Raw genomic sequence first — 19,823 nt, 5'->3', positions numbered from 1 at the left:
CTCTATATCTGACAGGGTACAGATGTGCTATTTTTTTTAAACCCATAACTATGTGTGTGAGGTGTATACTTAAAAAAAATAGTTGATTTGTTTAACTCTTTAGAGCCCATAGTGGCCGTCGACGACATTTCTATCAATTACTATAGCCTTTTTTTCCTAACAATGATATGTGTGTCAATATTGCAACATTAACTTGCTAACAACCCGTTGTCGTATTCGTGTGGCCGTTGTCATCAACCAGAAACAGAAAACAGGGTGTGCTGTCATTTGACTTTTCAAAGTCTTTTTCACTTCATTATACAAAATGATGGTGCCAAAGCAAACATGACTTTTCACTGTGAAAGAGGCTGTATCTCTATGTTGGTTGGTGATACGGATTCGGACACGTCCATGCACTTTGAAAAGCGATGTTGTCAAGGTGAGTGAAATAAGTAAACAGCAGAAATATGTTTAGTTTTGTCAATGATGCTGTGGGGAATAGCTCTCAGATTAGCAAATCCTGTCATGTCATAACTTGGTTGTTAGAGGCGAGCACATCAGTGGTGGAACTTGAATGATTGCTCTCTGTCTCATGGAAATAGCTCCAGTGTTTAGCTGTATATAGTCAGTTAACATTGTTGGTTGTTTTGTATTATTTCTACCAATATAATTCATATGGAAATGGCCCAAGCTGCTTGCTATAGCTAGCTAGGTAGTATGTCAGTTGTGTGTAGCGGTAAATTTGAGCTGCGCTCACAGAGCATCAACCTCAGATGTCACTTTCACTACCTAAGATGAAAAAGCCTGGAAAGAGGAGAGATGACTAGAAACGATTCGGTTGGCCGTTTTGTGTGGATTAATTGTCGGAGTAGAGGTCCTTGTGCATTTCAGGTAAAATAACAACTCAATGTTTATATCCCAGGACAAATGAGCTAGCAACAGCAAGCTAGCTAAATAGGACAAATTAACGTTAGCTAGCAAGTGCAAGCTTGGTGTGGGGGGGCAAAATAAATGTATGCACGATAGCGCACGATGGCGCACGCTCGCAGCCGGTTTGGGTTCCGTGTTACGATGCTTCGAGGGTGGCTGGTGTTGATGTGTGCAGAGGGTCCCTGGTTCGAGCCCAGGTAGGGGAGAGGAGAGGGACGGAAGCTCTACTGTTACATTGATGCTGTTGACCCGGATCACTGGTTGCTGCGGAAAATGAGGAGGTCAAAAGGGGGGTGATGAATGTCTGCACAAACCTTTAGAAACCGTTTCAGGGAAGCTCATCTGCGTTCTTGTCATCCTCACCAGGGTCTTGACCTTACTGCAGTCCCCAATGCATAATTATAGAAGGCGAACTGCCAATTCCACTATTCTTGTTCACAGCACACACATCAGCGTGTCCCCTTATCTCATTACCAGCTGATTATCAGCTGTTGTCAAACACATGTGAGTCTGGAAAGACACTTCTCTTCCTCAAAGTGTGCAGCAAATTCGACTAGATGAAAAGCTGAAATGAGTATAACCAAACATTGTCTATTATATTAACAAGATATTTGAGTGCCTGTCTCTAACAATGGAAAAAATACATGTCCTCAAAGATGTCAGGCAGGCAAGAAGTGGCGACATCAGGTGAGAACATTTTAGCCAATGAGAGGGCAGATACGAGTGTGACCAAGATGCCATAGATATAGAACTCATCTTTGTTTCTGTACCATTATAGCATCTGTGATAGCCTGAATGGAGCTTTCCATGCTATCTCCATTTTAAAGTCGATCATTGGCTGATTGCTCCCAAATGTTGGAAGCCCTCAACGGCAATGTCCATGCTAAAACAGGTTATATCCATGATGAGCCATACTCGATTTTCAAAATTTATAGTACAATAAAATTTTCGTATACTTAAAATGCCTACTATTTAGAATGCAGGTTTGGGTATTCGGACACGGCCACTCACTCATACATGAAAATAAATGAAGGATTACAAGAGCGACGTGGTACGAAAACAACATGTTTTTATCATTCTTTATTGTTTTCATATGAAACAAATCAACTCTTTCCACTGTCTTTGAAGTATCTTTTCATACATTTCGTACATTCATATCATGTTAATTTGAAAGAAAACATCTTTGAACTTGGCACTTAGAAAACAACCAGAAGGAATTATCACCTTAATTAATTTAGAACAAATTTTACAAAGCCATTCAAACAGTAATTTTTTGTATAATTTTGTATTTGTTTTTTAAACCCAACTTAAAAAATTGAGAATATTCAAAATACAGTTTTTTTTTTCTCACCTCTTTTTGTCCTTACTTACAAATATGTACATGAAAGTCATTTTCCTAATTTTGTTTTCCTCCATATTTCTTCAGCGAAAAATTAAATAAAATGCCAGACATATTTATATTTTCTCTCACCTGTGACGATTGATCCTTTAGCCTATAGCTCACCACAGTCAACATGAGTCCTGATCTTGTCCACATTCTGATTGGGCCCACATTTTCAGACATGGGTCTACGCATTGTTGACCAGATTTCCAGGTCCCTCCCTGTATGCAAAATATTTAACAAAAGCATATTTCCAAATAATATATATTTTTTTAATACACATATTGATGCCAAAAGTCAATGATTCCAGAGGGTGGTGTAATGATGACTTAAATGGTTTCACTGTCCAGATCCGTCTACACTTGTAAGATAGCCATCTGCTCACAATCAGATCACGAAACATCTTTCCATTATCTACACCTGTCAAAAAATGTGGGCACAATCAGAATGTGGAGGAAAAAGATGCATGTTAGAACCTGGTATAAATGGGGCTTGAGTGTCTGTGATTGCGCTGAGGCTGAGTGGTCAGATTGAAGTCCCATGGCTTACATCAATGGCTTCTGGATTGGTTCTTCCAGGCCCTGATTGGTATGACTTTGGCATTGGTGTCTTGACAGGGCTCTGTTGGCAGAGCCCCCCGTTGGGCGCCCTGTGTTTGCAGCGGATAGAGGGCATGGTGGCGCTGCTGAGGGGTAGGGGGAGGGTTCTGCCAGTGCCCCTGCCAAGTGTCCTTCCTGCTCCTTGTCCCTCCTGGAGGAAAGTGGTCACAGAGACCGACTCCCTGTGGTGGCCCAGGTAGTGGTCCCGTGAAGGCAGGCCTTCCAGGGACTGGCTGGGCTGCATGCTGCTGATGTCCAGGGCAGAGATCTCGATAGATTGGCCCGGCAGCTGCTTGTGCGCCATGTCCTCGTCCAGGAGGCTGTTCAAACGCTGGTGGACCTGCTCTAGATTCACCTCTTTGTCCTGGAGAGAGAGAGCGAGAGAGAGTGGAGGAGAGAGAAAGGGAGAAATATACACAGAGATATAGGTTATTATTATTGCAGGAAAAGTGAAAAAGGCAAAAGAAGAGGGATTGAGAGGGGGTAAAGAAAGGATTGAAGGAGAAAGAAGCTGTGATGAGCAATTGTTTGATTTAACATGGTTAATTCTCCACATTGTTTACATTACATTTCCAGTTGGAAATATATGGAACTTGAATGTTGATTGACTTCAAATCAATATTATTCAAGGATCACTAACGTAAAACCCACGTCAACACTATGCTGCAGTCACAAGCTGCAAAATTCAAGCATAATGGTGGTGAGACATTACCTTACAACAAAAAACTAAATGATTTCATCTGAAATGTGTTATTTTAAGCATGTATCCACAATTCAAATGAACTATTACCAGAAAGTCTCTTCGTTCAGTACACAGCAAATTTGAAAGTGTTAATTTAACACCAGGCGTGTTAATTTGAACACTCGTCCAGTGTTTATATAGGTACTTTCTCATCAGTGTTAATTTAACACTTTTTGTAATGCTAATATTGAAACTCTCTAAATGTTAAGATATACTACTTCAGGTGTTGTTCAAATGACCCAGGGGGAGTGTTTTTTCAACACTCATCCAGTGTTTATATAGGGCCACTCAGTGTTAATTTAACACGTTTAGTGTTCAAATTGAAACACTTGGAGTGTTAAAATATAACACTTCAGATGTTGTTCAAATGATCCATGGGAGTGTTTTTTCAACACCCCCAGTATTAAGCAGCAACACCTTTCAGTGTTGAGGATCAACTCTAGAGAATGCACCCTGTAGCTGAAATGACACCAGGAAGTGCTAAATATGCACACTAGGAAATAACAATTTTTTGTCTGATTTTCTCCCACTCAAATCAAGCCTGCAAGTTGAATGCGAGTTAAACAGAAGCAATAAAGGATTTGTTACAAGAGTAGTGACTCTGCTTTGTTTCATTTATTTAGTCCACAAACTGCATCACAGGCACATTAGAATGAAAGAGGTGCATCACAGGCACATTAAAATGAAATCAGTGTATCACAGGCGCATCACAGTCAAAACAGTGCATCACAGGCACATTCAAATTATTTGCAGAGTTGCTATTTAAAACAAGTGGAAGCCCTCTTAAGACTAGGTATGCAATTTTCTTGACAAAGTTGCCAATAATCGGACTATTACTCAATCATGTCATACAAAGGAACAACATAAAGGCTCGCATCAGCACCATAAGCACTTTGAAGGATAAAAGGCTTATACAATTTCAGATCATCAACATTGACAACAACTTTGTCAACAACACTATCAAACACAGAGAATGCATGGTAATGTTCCCTGAAATGATCAGTATGCAACTTGTCCAGCAATAGGTATACAATATTGTCAACCACAAAAGTCTGGCATTTCATGCTCCATCTTACTGCAAACTAACAGTCCCTCTCTGTACTCTGTGCCATCCATCTTAACCCAGCTGGTAAAGTAAATGGCTTTCTGCATAGTTACCTGAAGTGAGGCTGCCAACTCCTCACCACCAGTAAAATCACTCAGGGAAAACGCTTTCATCGGTCAATACTCTGTATGTCGCAATGGTGATATCTCCCAGTGATGGCCTATAGCAAATGTGTGTTTTTTTGGCAAGGGACTTAGTAATATTCTTGAAGTTTTTGATGGTGCTTTTAAAGAGTTTGTGCTTTTCCTCAAACCTCATGCTCCACATTATGCAATAAAGGATTGATTTATCTTATGCATGCTGGGTAATGTATCATAAAGTGATGTTTGGGCATTATCGAATGCTTCAGATACAGTCATGCCCTGGCTAAGAAAAGGGGGGGAAAACTGTTGGTTATTTGAAGTAAGACGAGCAGTAAATTCCAGTTGTTATTTCCTGGTGGAACATCACCCAAAATCAAGTGAACGTTTCTCACAAGACACAGAGTTTGAATATAATTAAGTGCTATGCTATTTCCACTGTTCTCTAGGTTGTCTTTAGTTGGACGGTTTTTGTGCTTCAAGTACCCATAGTCAAACGAGTAGATTCCAGAGAGAAGCACACGTTTCGAAATCAAGGGGTTATCCATAGGCATAACTGACAGAAGAGCTTGTTTAATTTGGGAGTGCAACCCAGTAGTGAGCTCTTCTAAATCACACACTACTGTTGACACACTATTTGCAGCACCACAAGTTAGCAACTTGTCAACGATGGAGGGACACATATCTTTAGCAAGACTGTAAAATGGCGCCGGTAATAAAATGGCGCCAGAGCCGAAGGCAAACGTCTTACGTGCCCCCAACAGATTGTGTTTTTTTGTTTGTTTATCTGTGTTATTTGTAACTTATTGTTTCACTATGGTTTTACTGTACATAATGTTGCCGCTACCAACTCTTATGACCGAAAATAACTTCTAGACATCAGGACTGCGATTACTCTCCACGGACTAGCGGAATCCTTTTTCTTCTTTCATGACTCTGACGAGCCCGAGGCGGAGGATATACGGCTCCCTCCGGAACAGGCCCCGAGCCCCGTGATCTGCGTGAAGAGGAGGTGGAGAAAGAGAGGCCGGAGGGCGGGCTGCTTTCTGAGGAGTAGGAGGCGATCGAATAAACCCCCACTCCCCTCAATTCTGCTCGCAAACACGCAATTTTGGACAATAAAATGGACAAGTTACTGGGAAGATTAAACTACCAACGGGACATTAAAAATTGTAACATTTTATGCTTCACGGAGTCATTGCTGAACGACAACAATATCAACATACAGTTGGCTGGTTATATGATGTACCGGCAGGATAGAACAGCGGCGTCTGGTAAGACAAGGGGCGGCGGTCTATGTATTTTAGTAAATAACAGCTGGTGCACGATATCTAAGGAAGTTTCAAGCTATTTCTCGCCTGAGGTAAAGTTTCTCATGCTGAGCTGCAGACCACATCACCTACCGAGAGAGTTTTCATCTATATTCTTTGTAGCTGTTTTACATACCACCACAGTCAGAGGTGGGCACTAAGAAAGCATTGAATGAGTTGTATTCTGCCATAAGCAAACAAGAAAACGCTCACCCAGAGGCAGCACTCCTAGTAGCCGGGGACTTTAACGCAGGGAAACTTAAATCCGTTTAACCTCATTTCTATCAACATGTTAAAAGAGCAACCAGAAGAAAACGAACTCTGGACCACCTATGCTCCACACACAGAGATGCATACATAGCTTTCCCGCGCCCTCCATTTGGCAAATCTGACCATAATTCTATCCTCCTGATTCCTGCTTACAAGCAAAAAATAAAGCAGGAAGCACCAGTGACTAGATCGATAAAGTGGTCAGATGAAGCAGATGCTAAACTACAGGACTGTTTTGCTAGCACAGCCTCGAGGTTCATCAGACGCTGTCGGCTTACGTGGAAGAAGGCCCGTCTTAATCTTCTGCGTTCCTCACAGCAGTACCAGCGACAAGCCAACAGACGGTCCTACCCTATACCCCGGCCAAAGAGTATGGCTCTCAACAAAAAACTTACCGCTACGGGTGGAGTCTCGCAAGCTGTCCCAGAGATTCATCGGTCCCTTTAAGATTGCCAGGAGAGTCAATCCCGTTACTTTTCGCCTGCACTTACCCAGATCCCTTAAGATCAATCCAACATTTCACATTTCTTTATTAAAACCTGTTGTTTTTTCTCCCCTTATCCCGGCAGGCAGACCTCCCCCTCCGCCCCGTGTCATCGGAGGCCAGTCGGCTTATACCGTCCACCGGATACTGGATTCCCGCCGGGTGCAGCGGTCCTGGCAGTATCTGGTGGACTGGGAAGGCTACGGTCCCGAGGAGCGCTCCTGGGTTCCTGCCAAGGACATACTGGACCCTGACCTCATTCGTCAGTTCAGGGCCCTCCACCCTGAGAAGGCTGGTAGGAACGTCAGGAGCCGTTCCTAGGAGGGGGATTCTGTCAGGTTTTGGCCAGGACTGTTCTGGTTTTTGTCACTAGATGTCCCCATTGCACCTTTTTTGAACCTTTTGTTTTTTCCTTGCTCTATTATTGTTTGCACCTGTGTGTCGTTCCCTTGTCAGTATTTAAACCCTGTGTGTTCCTCAGTTCTTTGCTCAGTGTTTGTACGTTAGCACCCAGCCCCAGCCCTGCTGTTAACTTTTTCTCTTGTTGGAGTTTCCAGAGGTGCTCTGGTATTGTTCTTGTTTATTTTGGATTAGTCTTTTGAGGTTTGTTTTTTCCCTTGCTGTTCTTACCACTTTGTGGATTTTCTTTGTATTTTGGAAGATATCTATTTTTGTCTCTTGGCTTTTGTTTTGGACGTTGTGGGTTTTTATTTTTGCCGGAAGATCTTTCCTTTGATTAAACCACCGTCTCTAGTACTGCTGTGTCTGCCTCATCTTCTGGGTTCTGCCCATTTATTAGTGACTTTCTCACACCGGGTCCTGACACTAAGGACCCTGGAACTAAACACCTCCCTCTGCAACTGGATCCTGGACTTCCTGACCGGCCGCCCCCAGGTGGTAAGGGTAGGTAACAACACATCCGCCACGCTGATCCTCAACACAGGGGCCCCCCAGGGGTGCGTGCTCAGCCCCCTCCTTTACTCCCTGTTCACTAATGACTGCACGGCCAGGAACGACTCCAACACCATCATTAAATTTGCCGATGACACAACAGCAGTAGGCCTGATCACCGACAACAACGAGACAGCCTATAGGGAGGTGGTCAGAGACCTGTCCGTGTGGTGCAAGGACAACCAGCCTCAACGTGATCAAGACAACGGAGATGATTGTGGACTACAGGAAAAAGAGGACAGAGCACGACCCCATTCTGATCGACTGGGCTGCAGTGGAGCAGGTTGAGAGCTTCAAGATCCTTGGTGTCCACATCACCAACAAACTAACATGGTCCAAGCACACCATGACAGCCGTGAAGCGGCCACGACAGAACCTACTCCTCCTCAGGAGACTGAAAAGATTTGGCATGGGTCCTCAGATGCTCAAAAGGTTCTACAGCTGCACAATCGAGAGCATTCTGACTGGTTGCACCACTGCTTGGTATGGCAACTGCTCGGGTTCCGAATGCAAGGCACTACAGATGGTAGTGTGAACGCCTCAGTACATCACTGGGGCCAAAGCTTCCGGCCATCCAGGTCCTCTATACCCGGAGGTGTCAGAGGAAGGCCCTAAAAATTGTCAAAGACTCCAGCCACCCTAGTCATAGACCATTCTTTCTGCTACCACACGGCAAGCGGTACCCGGAGTGCCAAATCTAGGTCCAAGAGGCTTCTAAACAGCTTCTACCCCCAAGCCAAGAACATCTAGTCAAATGGCAACCCAGAATATTCACATTGCCCCTCCCCTCTCCATGCCACTTTCTGTTGTCATCTATGCATAGTCACTTTAATTAACTCTACCTACATGTACATACCACCTCAACTAACCGGTGCCCCCACACATCGACGACTCTGTACCAGCACCCCCCTGTATATATATATATATTTTTTACTGCTCCTCTTTAAGTACTTGCTACTTTTATCTCTTATTCATATTTTTTTAAACGGCACTGTCGGTTAGGGGCTCGTAAGTAAGCATTTCACTGTTGTATTCGGCAACTAATAAACAAATAAAATTTGATTTTATTTGACTGTCCATTCTTCACAAAACAATCACTTTGAGTGTTATCGTGTGGGACACCAATGTCACCACCCACTGGCAACATGAGAGGGCCCTTCTAAGCATCAACCAATAATACTTGACCAAAATTCTTATGAATACTATTCAAATGTTTTCAGAAACCTGAGTATGTTGAAAACTGCTGTCTATAACCATCTTGAACACAGATCAATCTGAACTTGGTGGAGGGATAGAAGCTATTCTCAAATGAAATATCAATGACTGGCTGTTTCTGTGCAACACTTGACAACAAAAGCACCGTAATATACATTTATCTAGTTAAGAAGTTTTGTCCACAACTATCACGCTAGGGGTCTCTCTTGTTTTGTCCACATCAATGTTGTAGATGGTTGTCTGCACAAATGTGTAGAAGTTGACAAGCGCATCATCATACATCAGGTTAAAGACAAGCCTCAAGTCCACCACAATGTAGTAGTTGTCAATCTTGCTCTGTCTTCTTCTGACGGCAAGGAGGTATGGCTGTTGACCATGGCTCACATCAAGATGGGCTTCAATGCTGCAGCATCACTGCGAAACACAAAGGTTCTTTTTTAAGTCACTCTCCACATGTTAAGATAATGAAGAGACAATCCAAAAAATTCATTACAACAATTACTGTATCATCTTACCTTTTGAAAGTGCACAAGTCTGCCCACAGCAGCACTGGCACTGATCTTGGTCCTCTTCCCTCGTGCTGGTGGTGGGAGGAGATGAAGCAGCAGCAACAGGGATGACATATCATTGTACCAGTCTGAGCGCAAGAAAAGGCAAACACCCCAACCCACATAAAACAATATCGCTGAGTTTGAAACATTGCACTAACCACGAGAGAATCCACTTACGGGTTTCGCTGTCATTCTCTGGCAGTTTTCAGGAGGCGACTCAAATCGGTGGTCGTAGTCGGGGATTTTGAAAATTTGATGACTTTAGGCTTCAATACTTTGAAGCCTAAAGTGTCCAACTTTTCAATGAACTTAGAGGTTGTTTCATTGTCAAACATCAGCAAAAAGTCCTGATTCACCTAAACCAAAGTGGATCAACTCAGCTTCATGACCAACACAAAATCATGTTCTCAATCAGACAAATAGCCTGTAGTTCTGATTGCAAGATATACTACATCACTCACCAATCCTTTGATGTCCAGAAACCTGGGAAAGACTGAGGATATCTGTGCTTCTGTCTGGACAATAAACTAGCTCCAGGCGATACTGAAACCTCCATCTTCTGATAGATTTTTTTTTTCATTGGCCGAGTGGACAAGGAATGATATGGCCTCCTTGCAAGCATCACCAACAAGCTGGTGGTCCAGGTCAGTCTTCCTCCTATGGGATGGGACTCCCGACTGGGGAGGGGCTCTTCCTTGATACCATCCTCAGACAATAATTCAGATATCCTTTGCCTGTGTCAGGATAATAGAAGTGTTCCTTAGATGTGGGAAAAGGTGACCAACATGGTAGTCAAATGGTTATTATTTTTAGACTTGATTCTATGACTGTTTGATGCTTTTCAGTCCACAGAACAAGTGTCAAAATATTAAAGCAAACATGCTCTACCAGCACTTACATAGCCTTTGACCTAAAAAGGATCTGTCAAAAAAGGAAAGAGGGTCACATTTCCAAGAGCATAACATAATTTCTGTTGACGAGTGGGAAGCCTCCTGCCTAAAAACAGTAAAGCATACACACGCTAAACATGTTTAACCAAAGTTTTGTTGAAGAATGTGCTGTATCTTTCTACAGTCTCATAATGATGCCAAATAACATGAATGTATAGTTTGATTGTTTTGATCCATTGTTTGTGGCCAGATTGGCTAATGAGAAGCTTACCAATGTATCTCTTTCATGCGGCTGACTAAGATGCCAATCTTCTCTCTCCTGGCTCTGTGGTCCAATGTTTTGGGTGTCTGGTACTCTTCTAATATGTCTTACCCATCAGGTCTGCTAGTCAAGGCATCTCGGACCATCTATTAAGACAAGAGAAATGTTAAACCATTTAGGGTTGTTTTATGCTGTCGTAATCTCCATGAAGACCAAACACAGAAATGGGATTATCAACATCCAATATCAGTAATGGCTAAATCTCCTGAGGATGTTTTGACCTTTTAGACAGCCTTTCTGGAGATCTCAGGTCTAAATCACTTGACGACAGGGATAAAGTGTCTATGCACGAACTAGATGTCAAGACAGCCGGCAGGAAAAAGTCTGAGCACAAACAATGGATCAAAGCAATCAATCTATACATTCATGTTACTTGAAATCATTATGTGAGACTGTAGAAAGATACCTTAATCAAGATATTTGATTGTGAGGCACAGGTATGAACTGGCCTCAATCAGGTCCAGCAGGACATCCTCCTCCACCTCCATTTGTGAATCATCAATAATGTGTATTTGTGCTGCAGAGGGCAGTCCAAACCTATTTTGGACTACAAAAAAAGAGAGACTAATCAGAATACAGGGAGATAAGCCACCTAGGGGGCAACATAATGGGTCTGAACCAAATCAAGCCCAAGTGTTCAATTAAGAAAATACATCAGACAGTTCATATATTCACCTTGATTAATGAAATCTCCATAAGAGAAACCAGGCTGCAACTTCATGAACTTCTTGCATTTTTGGTTTTGGACCTTCACCAGCATGTTACTCTGTACTCCTGCAAAATGCAAATACACACAATGTCATATTTAAGTTAAATGTGGTTGCAAACATTTTATGGTAAAGCTTTACATATAGAAACAATCACACAAAATTCCCCCTTATACCGTCTCCCCTTTATCTTCCCTGCAGTGGATCAACCATTTGTTCCAAATGCCACTTTAATGATGTAACAGGTTTCTACCTGCCTGCGGATCTGGGGCTTGGCAAGGCAATATTCCAGTGAAATCAACCAACCAAACTAACTAGCTATATAACTAGCTACAAACAGTTACCACCACCGCTCAAATCTATTAGAAAGATAAACTGGCCAATACATTTCAAGCCGTATTGGCTTGAACACAATGACTGATCTGTGATTAACAACAAGCACACACCATAGACATGTTAATCTAAATGGCAGAGGAAAACCTTACCACGTCTGGCCATATGCGCTAGCTAGCTAACGTTAGCGCTAAGTTACAGTTGAGGTCAGTGTTGTAGCTAGCTATATAGCTAGCTAGCTATCTAACAATTTGTTGCCAGACAAACATTCTTACTTATATGCGTTTTGAAGAACAAATTAGCAGATATTAGCCAGTTTGTAACCTTCACTTCCTGGCTAGCTACATGCTGCACCAAACAAGGCTCAAATTGATCACACTCGGTCACAACCAAATTAACACCATGCACGTGGTGCACCGCTAATGTTAGTTGGCCTTGTGAACTCAACACGCACATGGTTGAAATCACCTAACGGTACAGCCTAACTCTGATCCTTTTGGATTTTGATAAATGTTCTCAAATCTAATTGTTTGCTAATTTTAGTTTGCTAATTTGAAGTTGAGATAAAGTTCCCGCTAAAATTTAGCGAGATAGCTAATTAATATAGCGCTAAAATTAACTAACCACATTAGCTAGCTAGCAACCGTCTAAATCTAAAATTCGCTGATGTAGCTATTATCTATAAACAAAGATCTCAACCATTCACTTAGCCGATATAACAAGTTTGGCCACCAGCTAACTTGTTAAAAAATATTGTAAAACATGAACATATTACTTACCTTACACTACTGCACAATTCCAGCTTCCCTTGCACCATCGGCAATTAGATGAAGAGGAGGTTTCAAGTTAAAATTGGAAGCTCAATCAACAACGCTCACTGCCACCACCCAACCTCTGTACAGTAACTCTCACCTGGGAGTTATATTAGCACAGAGGGTGTAAAAACAACTCTTAAATCAACACAACTAATGTAACACCAAGAAAATTAACACTTTTTAACACTGGACAATTTGCAGTGTAGAATGCCTTTCTTTAAATAAATGTTTCTATGGACAACAGATGCTGTACCTGCAGCAGACTACTGCATGAAAAGAATCACATCCTTATAGACTGACTGGTTCAGATGGGTATACAATGTCAATGCATCACACTTTATGAGACAAGATAGACACAATGTAGGAGACAAAGACCTAAAATCATTTAAAGAAATCATTTTTTGAAAGTCTATATTTTTTGTCGTTCACTACTCCAAAAGTTGCAATTTGGAGTTGAGGAGCAGTCAAAAGTGCCAAAATAAATGTTATGGATAATAGGATTGCGCAGAGAAATCTAGTGCACCGGAAAACAGCCAAAAGTATGGCCTCCTAGCTACTTCTCCTTCCTCTCATTGTTACCAAACATTTCCCTTGCATCCATTCTGTTTAAATCATAACACAAAGATGCCAAACAGAAGAGACCATGGAGTAAGACGACCAGTGAAGCGATACATTTCTACTCCTAAAATCGCCCATCCCCCCCCCCCCCCCCCCCCCCCGAACCCCATACAGTACCCCGTATAACTCAGGTCTCTCCTGACCTGTGTCAATAGTCTCTGCCTCCTCCCAGTCTCCCTCTCTGTCTGTCCACATGTCACGCCTGCTTTCCGGTGAAGTACTTGTAATGTCATTATATGTCAATGGACCAGAAACCCTTTCCAGACTGTTGACCTTAGTGACCTGCATAGGATCACAGACAATCATACAGTACGTAAATAACCAGCATGGCTGTGTATCTGGACATTGACACATAATTGCAAAAACACGTATAGGGCATATTTGGACTGGGTACAATTTACTGGAAATTGTCGTCATATTGTCTACATACGCTGTAGCTGTCATAAGTGGTCTTGGTAGCTCAGTTGGTAGAGCATGGCGCTCGTTAACGCCAGGGTAGTGGTTCGATTCCCAGGAAATGGATGCACGCTTGACTAAGTCGCATTGGATAAAAGTGTCTGTTAAATTACATATCGTATATAGTGAAATAACACCTGTCATTGAAGAACATGATAGGTTAGGACATCCAAAGATGCATTTATGATGGAGTATTACACTAAAGGACATTAAATGTTTAATAAATCACTCAATAATCTAATGCTCCATTAATCATATATAGCCATCATGACAACAGTTTTACATTAAGTCTATTATTTTCTGTGGGTCTTACTGCTTTATTGTATTGTCCAGTCAAACAGACAGCGTCTTGTTTGCTCACACTTTAGTTTAGGGATCCATGTCAAGCCTTTTATGTCTGCACACCACCAGGGGCTGCCCAGTCTCTAGCAGGATGAAGTTGTGTTTAAGCTGTGTTTAAGCTGTATGGAAGCAGTAATACATGGATGGATGAGCTAAAGAGAGCGTTTGCATTGACTGAGGTAGCAAATATCTACCTAGAAGTGCAACGTTGTTGAATTAATGAACCAACATAAATGTTGTCATTATTCATATTTTTGTAGTAATCATTATTGCTATCCATGATAATGACTCACTTTTAAGCAGAAACAAGCAATTCATTGCATGTTTAAGTATCTTAATAATCCTTCAAAGGCTCTTTTGAAATACAAAAAACCCAACCCAACTTCTCTCCCACTCAAAAACAAAACGAAATGATCACATCAATTTCGACTATCAGGGCACACCTATAACTGGGTGTACTGTAGCTCTACTAAATCAGGGCTGGCGTCTGCGCCTGGATCCATAAAGTAGAGTGTGGCAGTGGCATCTCTGGGCAGGACCGGGGGGCCCGGGGGTCTGGGTCTTGGCCGGGGCCTAGGGAGGGGCCGCGGTGGGACCAGGCCCTGGATCGGGGCTGCGTTCTCGGTCACCTCTTTGGGCTGCTCACGCCGGCAGCGGTTGCTGCTCCACCAGGTCTCCAGGGCGGCCACCAGGCAGGCCAGCAGCAGCCCTGCTGCCAGGATGCAGAAGACCCCAGCGAAGCTTTGGAGCCTCAGGGACCTGCCCTCTGGCTGGGCCTCCGAGTGGCTGTCCAGGTCACAGCGACCCTTCCTGGGCCACCACTTCTGCTTCAGGATGTCCAGGTCCCCTTTCTCCTGCAGCTCCAGGATCCTTACAGACACAGAAGGAGGAATTTTATAGTTCTGGGGCTTCACTGAAAGCACTGGGGTGGGTACTGTGCTAGAGTGAATTCCCATTCAAACATTAGTGATAGGATTACATTAAATGGAGTAAATTAAATTGGACTCAGTTGTGAAAATGTCAGATTTCTGGTAGAGGGGATGTTCAATTAATGTTTTTAATGTGAAATATTACAATGTAAAGATGTTATTGTGTCATAAAACCAGGTGGAGTTAGTTATATGGTACTGGCTTAAAGTTAAATAAACTGGCCATAAGAGAAGATGAATAACAGTCCTTTAAACTAAGACTGTGGGCAGGAAAATGTTGATTCTTTCAAATGAATTGGTTTTGAAGTGAGTTAAGCAAGCGCTGCCATCCTGATAATGAAAGGCTAAACAGAGCCCATTAGTAATCTTACAGTATGGATGAGAATGGATATCGGAGAATGATGGCTGAAGTGGCTGAAAAGTGAACAAGGGTAGTGATTCTCTCCCAACCGAGAGGATGGCTAAGCACAGGGTCATTATTTAACCCCCTTTACAACTACACATCCCACACACATAGAGCAACATAACATACTGAATTGTATATTCACACTTATGCGTAATCCCCATTAAAGTTTTCCCCATTTGGTATCTGTGTCATTCCACGAATAGAATGCCTTTGGATAGTGTAATTCTGTAAACAAATTATATTTATGTAACCAAATTTTAACATTCTGTCATGAAGAGCACACTCAACATCATAACAAACATGTTTCCCCATCTCCAGAGGTAAACAAAAACAAAGAAAATAGACTATAAAAGGTGACAGTTAAAGTGACAGGGTTGACCATAACAGGTTTGACGATTTCATCTTAAATCAGCTACAACTCCACTTATGACAGGGGGGAATGGAAGCTTGTTGAGCAACAGGAAGGGGCAATTGACCGTTCACTAAGCTCCGCCTCCCTCGGTTACTGTTGGTTACTGTTACAACCTCGGACGACATTTTCATGGGAAGCCCAATACATAGTATAACATTATTGTAATATCTAAATTCTTATAAGGTTTTAGGATGATTGTGCGAATGGTCACATTTTTCTCTCACGTGGCTAATCCTCAACAGTGTGCCACTAGGCAAAATGTGCTTAGATTGAAACAAAATGTATGATACAGGTATGATACAGTTAACACCATCTGTCTTGAAATTCACTCACTATACATCGTTCATAACAACACTGTTCTTTGAAAGAACACTGTACATAACTCAAGATCTAAATGCATATTCCCATGAAACTGATTGAGATGAAATGGTTGGCATGTAGATGCTGCATGGATGTGTCACTGGAAAAACTTGAAGAATTATCATTCACCTTTGACTGTGAGAAGGCGGCAGGGTGACCTCAAAAAGTTGTGCCTAAAGCATGGCCGGACTAGCAAATTTCAGGCCAAGGGGCACCAACCTCCAGGGAATTTCAACACATTTTGGCATGGGGTAGGAAGAACTATATGCAGTTTTATAATGCAATTCTACACATTTTGTCATGAGGCTGAGAGAAAATGTGCTGTTTTATAGCACATCGCATGCTATTCTTCACATTTTTACCACGAGGATGAGAGAAGTTTGCAGTTTTAAAGCAAACTTCCTGCTATTCTACACATTTTGCCATTGTTTATGACGTGTTCAAATCTGGGAAGCCCCCAGAGGTTTTTTATTTGGGTTCCCTGTGTGCCCGTTCAGTAATACGGCCCTGGCGTTAAGCAGAGGTATTTTTTGCTCTGTGGAAGAGGGTTCCAGGGGGGTGGGACAAGGTTGGGACAGGGAGGAACGTAACGGGTGGTTACCTTTGATACCGTGTGAGAGGGAGAGGGAGGTGCTTCTCTAACAGGTGGGGGAGGGAGTGACACAGGAAGCGGTGAGGGAGAGACGCAACCAACCAAGCCGACTCGCGTTATATTAGACTAATAGCTGCCATAGCTAGGTTATTCATTATCAAATACGGTCACGTAGTACCTGTCTTGACTGCATCAAACCAGGAGAAGCTAGATAAGCTAATTAATATTAGCTAACTGGGCTAATTGAGGCTGCAGTGCATGCGCTTTCTCATTATACAGTTACAAATAACTCCATTCAGAAAATTAAGTAGCTGCCTACCTGTTGGCTCTTGTTCCTTGTAGCCTATCCTTCTCCTTTATCTTTTAAATTCTGTTGATTAGATATATCCTAACCTAGCCAAACACGGAGGCTCTATGACTGTAGCCTATCACCGCTGTGGTGACTTATGATTGGCCGCCAACAATAACAACAAGCTACACGCACCACGCTCCACACTTGGGAAAAGTAACAGCAGCAGCATAAATTATAAAATGTCTCTCTCTACTGCAGCAGTCGTGTTCGGATCTGTACGGGGCCTTCCGGACACGTCAGTTAAAATTACACATACCCGTGACAATCACATCTGATCCGACCCAGACCTGTGACATTATTTAGAATTACGGATCAGGTCTTGGGTATTCGGGTACAGGTGGATCTGTGAATAACTCTAGTCCCAAGGACCTCAACTCGCGTATAAAACAAGGTGGCATAGTACGGCTAAATTAATAGCTATTTATATGTTAAATCCACAAAGTTACAAAAACACACTATTGGAATGTGTTTGTTAGAGCATAGATGTATGGAATCAAACGAACATTTTGTGTTTTATCGAAGACTACACACAATGTTACAAGGAAAAAGGCACTATTCGTGGAACCACCCATCTACAGTACAGAAACATAAATAGAGTAGGTGGCCGTTGGGATAAGTTGGCTGGAAAAGGGAACTTACTTCTGGGAGAAGAGGTCTCTGTAGGGGCTGCCATGTTGCAGGGCCAGGCCGTAGCCCTTACTACTCATACTGTTGCCTGTCACCGTCAAGGTGCAGTCATCATCTGTCAGAGCAGCATACTCCACCACAGCCATGTCCCACAGGAAGGCAAAGGAATCTCTCTTGGCCTGGGGAAGAATATAAAAAGGGGTTACATTGAGGGGATAGTGGAAAGAATAGGCAAAACAGACGTACAGTTGAAGTCGGAAGTTTAGATACACCTTAGCCAAATACATTTAAACTCAGTTTTTCACAATTCCTGACATTTAATCCGAGTAAAAATGCCCTGTCTTAGGTCAGTTAGGATCACCACTTTGTTTTAAGAATGTGAAATGTTAGAATAATAGTAGAGATAATGATTTATTTAATATTTAATTTATTTCATCACATTCCCAGTGGGTTAGAAGTTTACATACATGGAATTAGTATTTAGTAGTATTGCCTTTAAATTGTTTAACTTGGGTCAAACGTTTTGGGAAGCCTTACACAAGCTTCCCACAATAAGTTGGGGGAATTTTGGCCCATTCCTCCTGACAGAGCTGATGTAACCGAGTCAGGTTTGTAGGCCTCCTTGCTCGCACACACTTTTTCAGTTCTGCCCACAAATGATCGAATGGATTGATGTCAGGGCTTTGTGATGACCACTCCAATACCTTGACTTTGTTGTCCTGAATTTTTTTTGCCACAACTTTGGAAGCATGCATGGGGTCATTGTCCATTTGGAAGACCCATTTGCGAACAAGCTATAACATCCTGACTGATGTCTTGAGCGTTGCTTCAATATATCCACATAATCTTCCTTCCTCATGACGCCATCTATTTTTTGAAATGCACCAGCCACACCTGCAGCAAAGCACCCCCACAACATGATGCTGCCACCCCGTGCTTCACGGTTGGGATGGTGTTCTTCGGCTTGCAAGCCTCCCCTCTTTTTCTCCAAACATAACAATGGTAATTATGGCCAAACAGTTCTATTGTTTCATCTGACAAGAGGACATTTTTCCAAATATTATGATCTTTGTCCCCGTGTGCAGTTGCAAACCGAAGTCTTGCTTTTTTATGTCGGTTTTGGAGCAGTGGCTTCTTCCTTGCTGAGCGGCCTTTCAGGTTATGTCATTACCGGACTCGTTTTACTGTGGATATAGATACTTTTGTACCTGTTTCCTCCAGCATCTTCACAAGGTCCTTTGCTGTTGTTCTGGGATTGATTTGCACTTTTCGCACCAAAGTACGTTCAGCTCTAGGAGACAGAACGCGTCTCCTTCCTGAGCGGTATGACGGCTGCGTGGTCCCATGGTGTTTATACTTGCATACTATTGTTTGTGCAGATGAACGTGGTACTTTCAGGCATTTGGAAATTGCTCCCAAGGATGAACCAGACTATTATTTTTCTGAGGTCTTGGCTGATTTCTTTTGATTTCCCCATGATGTCAAGCAAAGAGGCACTGAGTTTGAAGGTAGGCCTTGAATTACATCTACAGGTACACCTCCAATTGACTCAAATTATGTCAATTAGCCTATCAGAAGCTTCTAAAGCCATGACATAATTTTATGGAATTATCCAAGCTGTTTAACCTCTTGACGCTAGGGGTCAGATTTTTTTTTTTTTAAAGGCACAGTCAACTTAGTGTATGTAAACTTCTGACCCACTGGAATTGTGATACAGTGAATTATAGGTGAAATAATCTGTCTATAAACAATTGTTGGAAAATTTACTTTTGTCATGTACAAAGTAGATGTCCTAACTGACTTGCCAAAACTATAGTTTGATAACAAGACATTTGTGGAGTGGTTGAAAAACGAGTTTTAATGACTCCAACCTAAGTGTATGTTAACTTCCGACTTCAACTGTATTTACTCAGAGGTGTGAATACTTATATATTTCTGTATTTCATGTTCAATAAATGTGCAAACATTTCTAAAAACATGTTTTATTCTTTTAATTATGAATTATTTTGTGTAGATGGCTGAGAAAAAAGTAGATTTAATCCATTTATTCAGACTGTAACACAACA

The 19,823-nt window shown here is 42.2% G+C and overlaps 1 protein-coding gene across 2 annotated transcripts in view; it reads right to left on the bottom strand.

The window, feature by feature from the left end:
* Window positions 1-1,974: 1,974 nt before the first annotated feature.
* Window positions 1,975-19,823, bottom strand: part of LOC129857829 (glutamate receptor ionotropic, delta-1-like) — a 443,480-nt gene continuing 425,631 nt past the window's right edge. The window contains exons 14-17 of one of the 2 annotated variants that reach the window (XM_055926464.1): window positions 17,770-17,936; window positions 14,710-14,950; window positions 13,426-13,564; window positions 1,975-3,253 (exon numbers count right to left, since the gene is read on the bottom strand). In XM_055926464.1, coding sequence (XP_055782439.1) covers window positions 2,841-3,253; window positions 13,426-13,564; window positions 14,710-14,950; window positions 17,770-17,936 — 960 coding nt within the window. In that variant the 3' untranslated portion in view covers window positions 1,975-2,840. The remainder of the gene's footprint in view (window positions 3,254-13,425; window positions 13,565-14,709; window positions 14,951-17,769; window positions 17,937-19,823) is intronic. The other variant, XM_055926455.1, reaches the window with a different exon arrangement.

The sequence above is a fragment of the Salvelinus fontinalis genome, chromosome 1 (genome assembly GCF_029448725.1).
Source record: "Salvelinus fontinalis isolate EN_2023a chromosome 1, ASM2944872v1, whole genome shotgun sequence".
NCBI classification, from domain to species: Eukaryota; Metazoa; Chordata; class Actinopteri; order Salmoniformes; family Salmonidae; genus Salvelinus; species Salvelinus fontinalis.
Note: the sequence above shows the minus strand (reverse complement) of the source record. Positions and strands in the feature narration are given on the sequence as shown.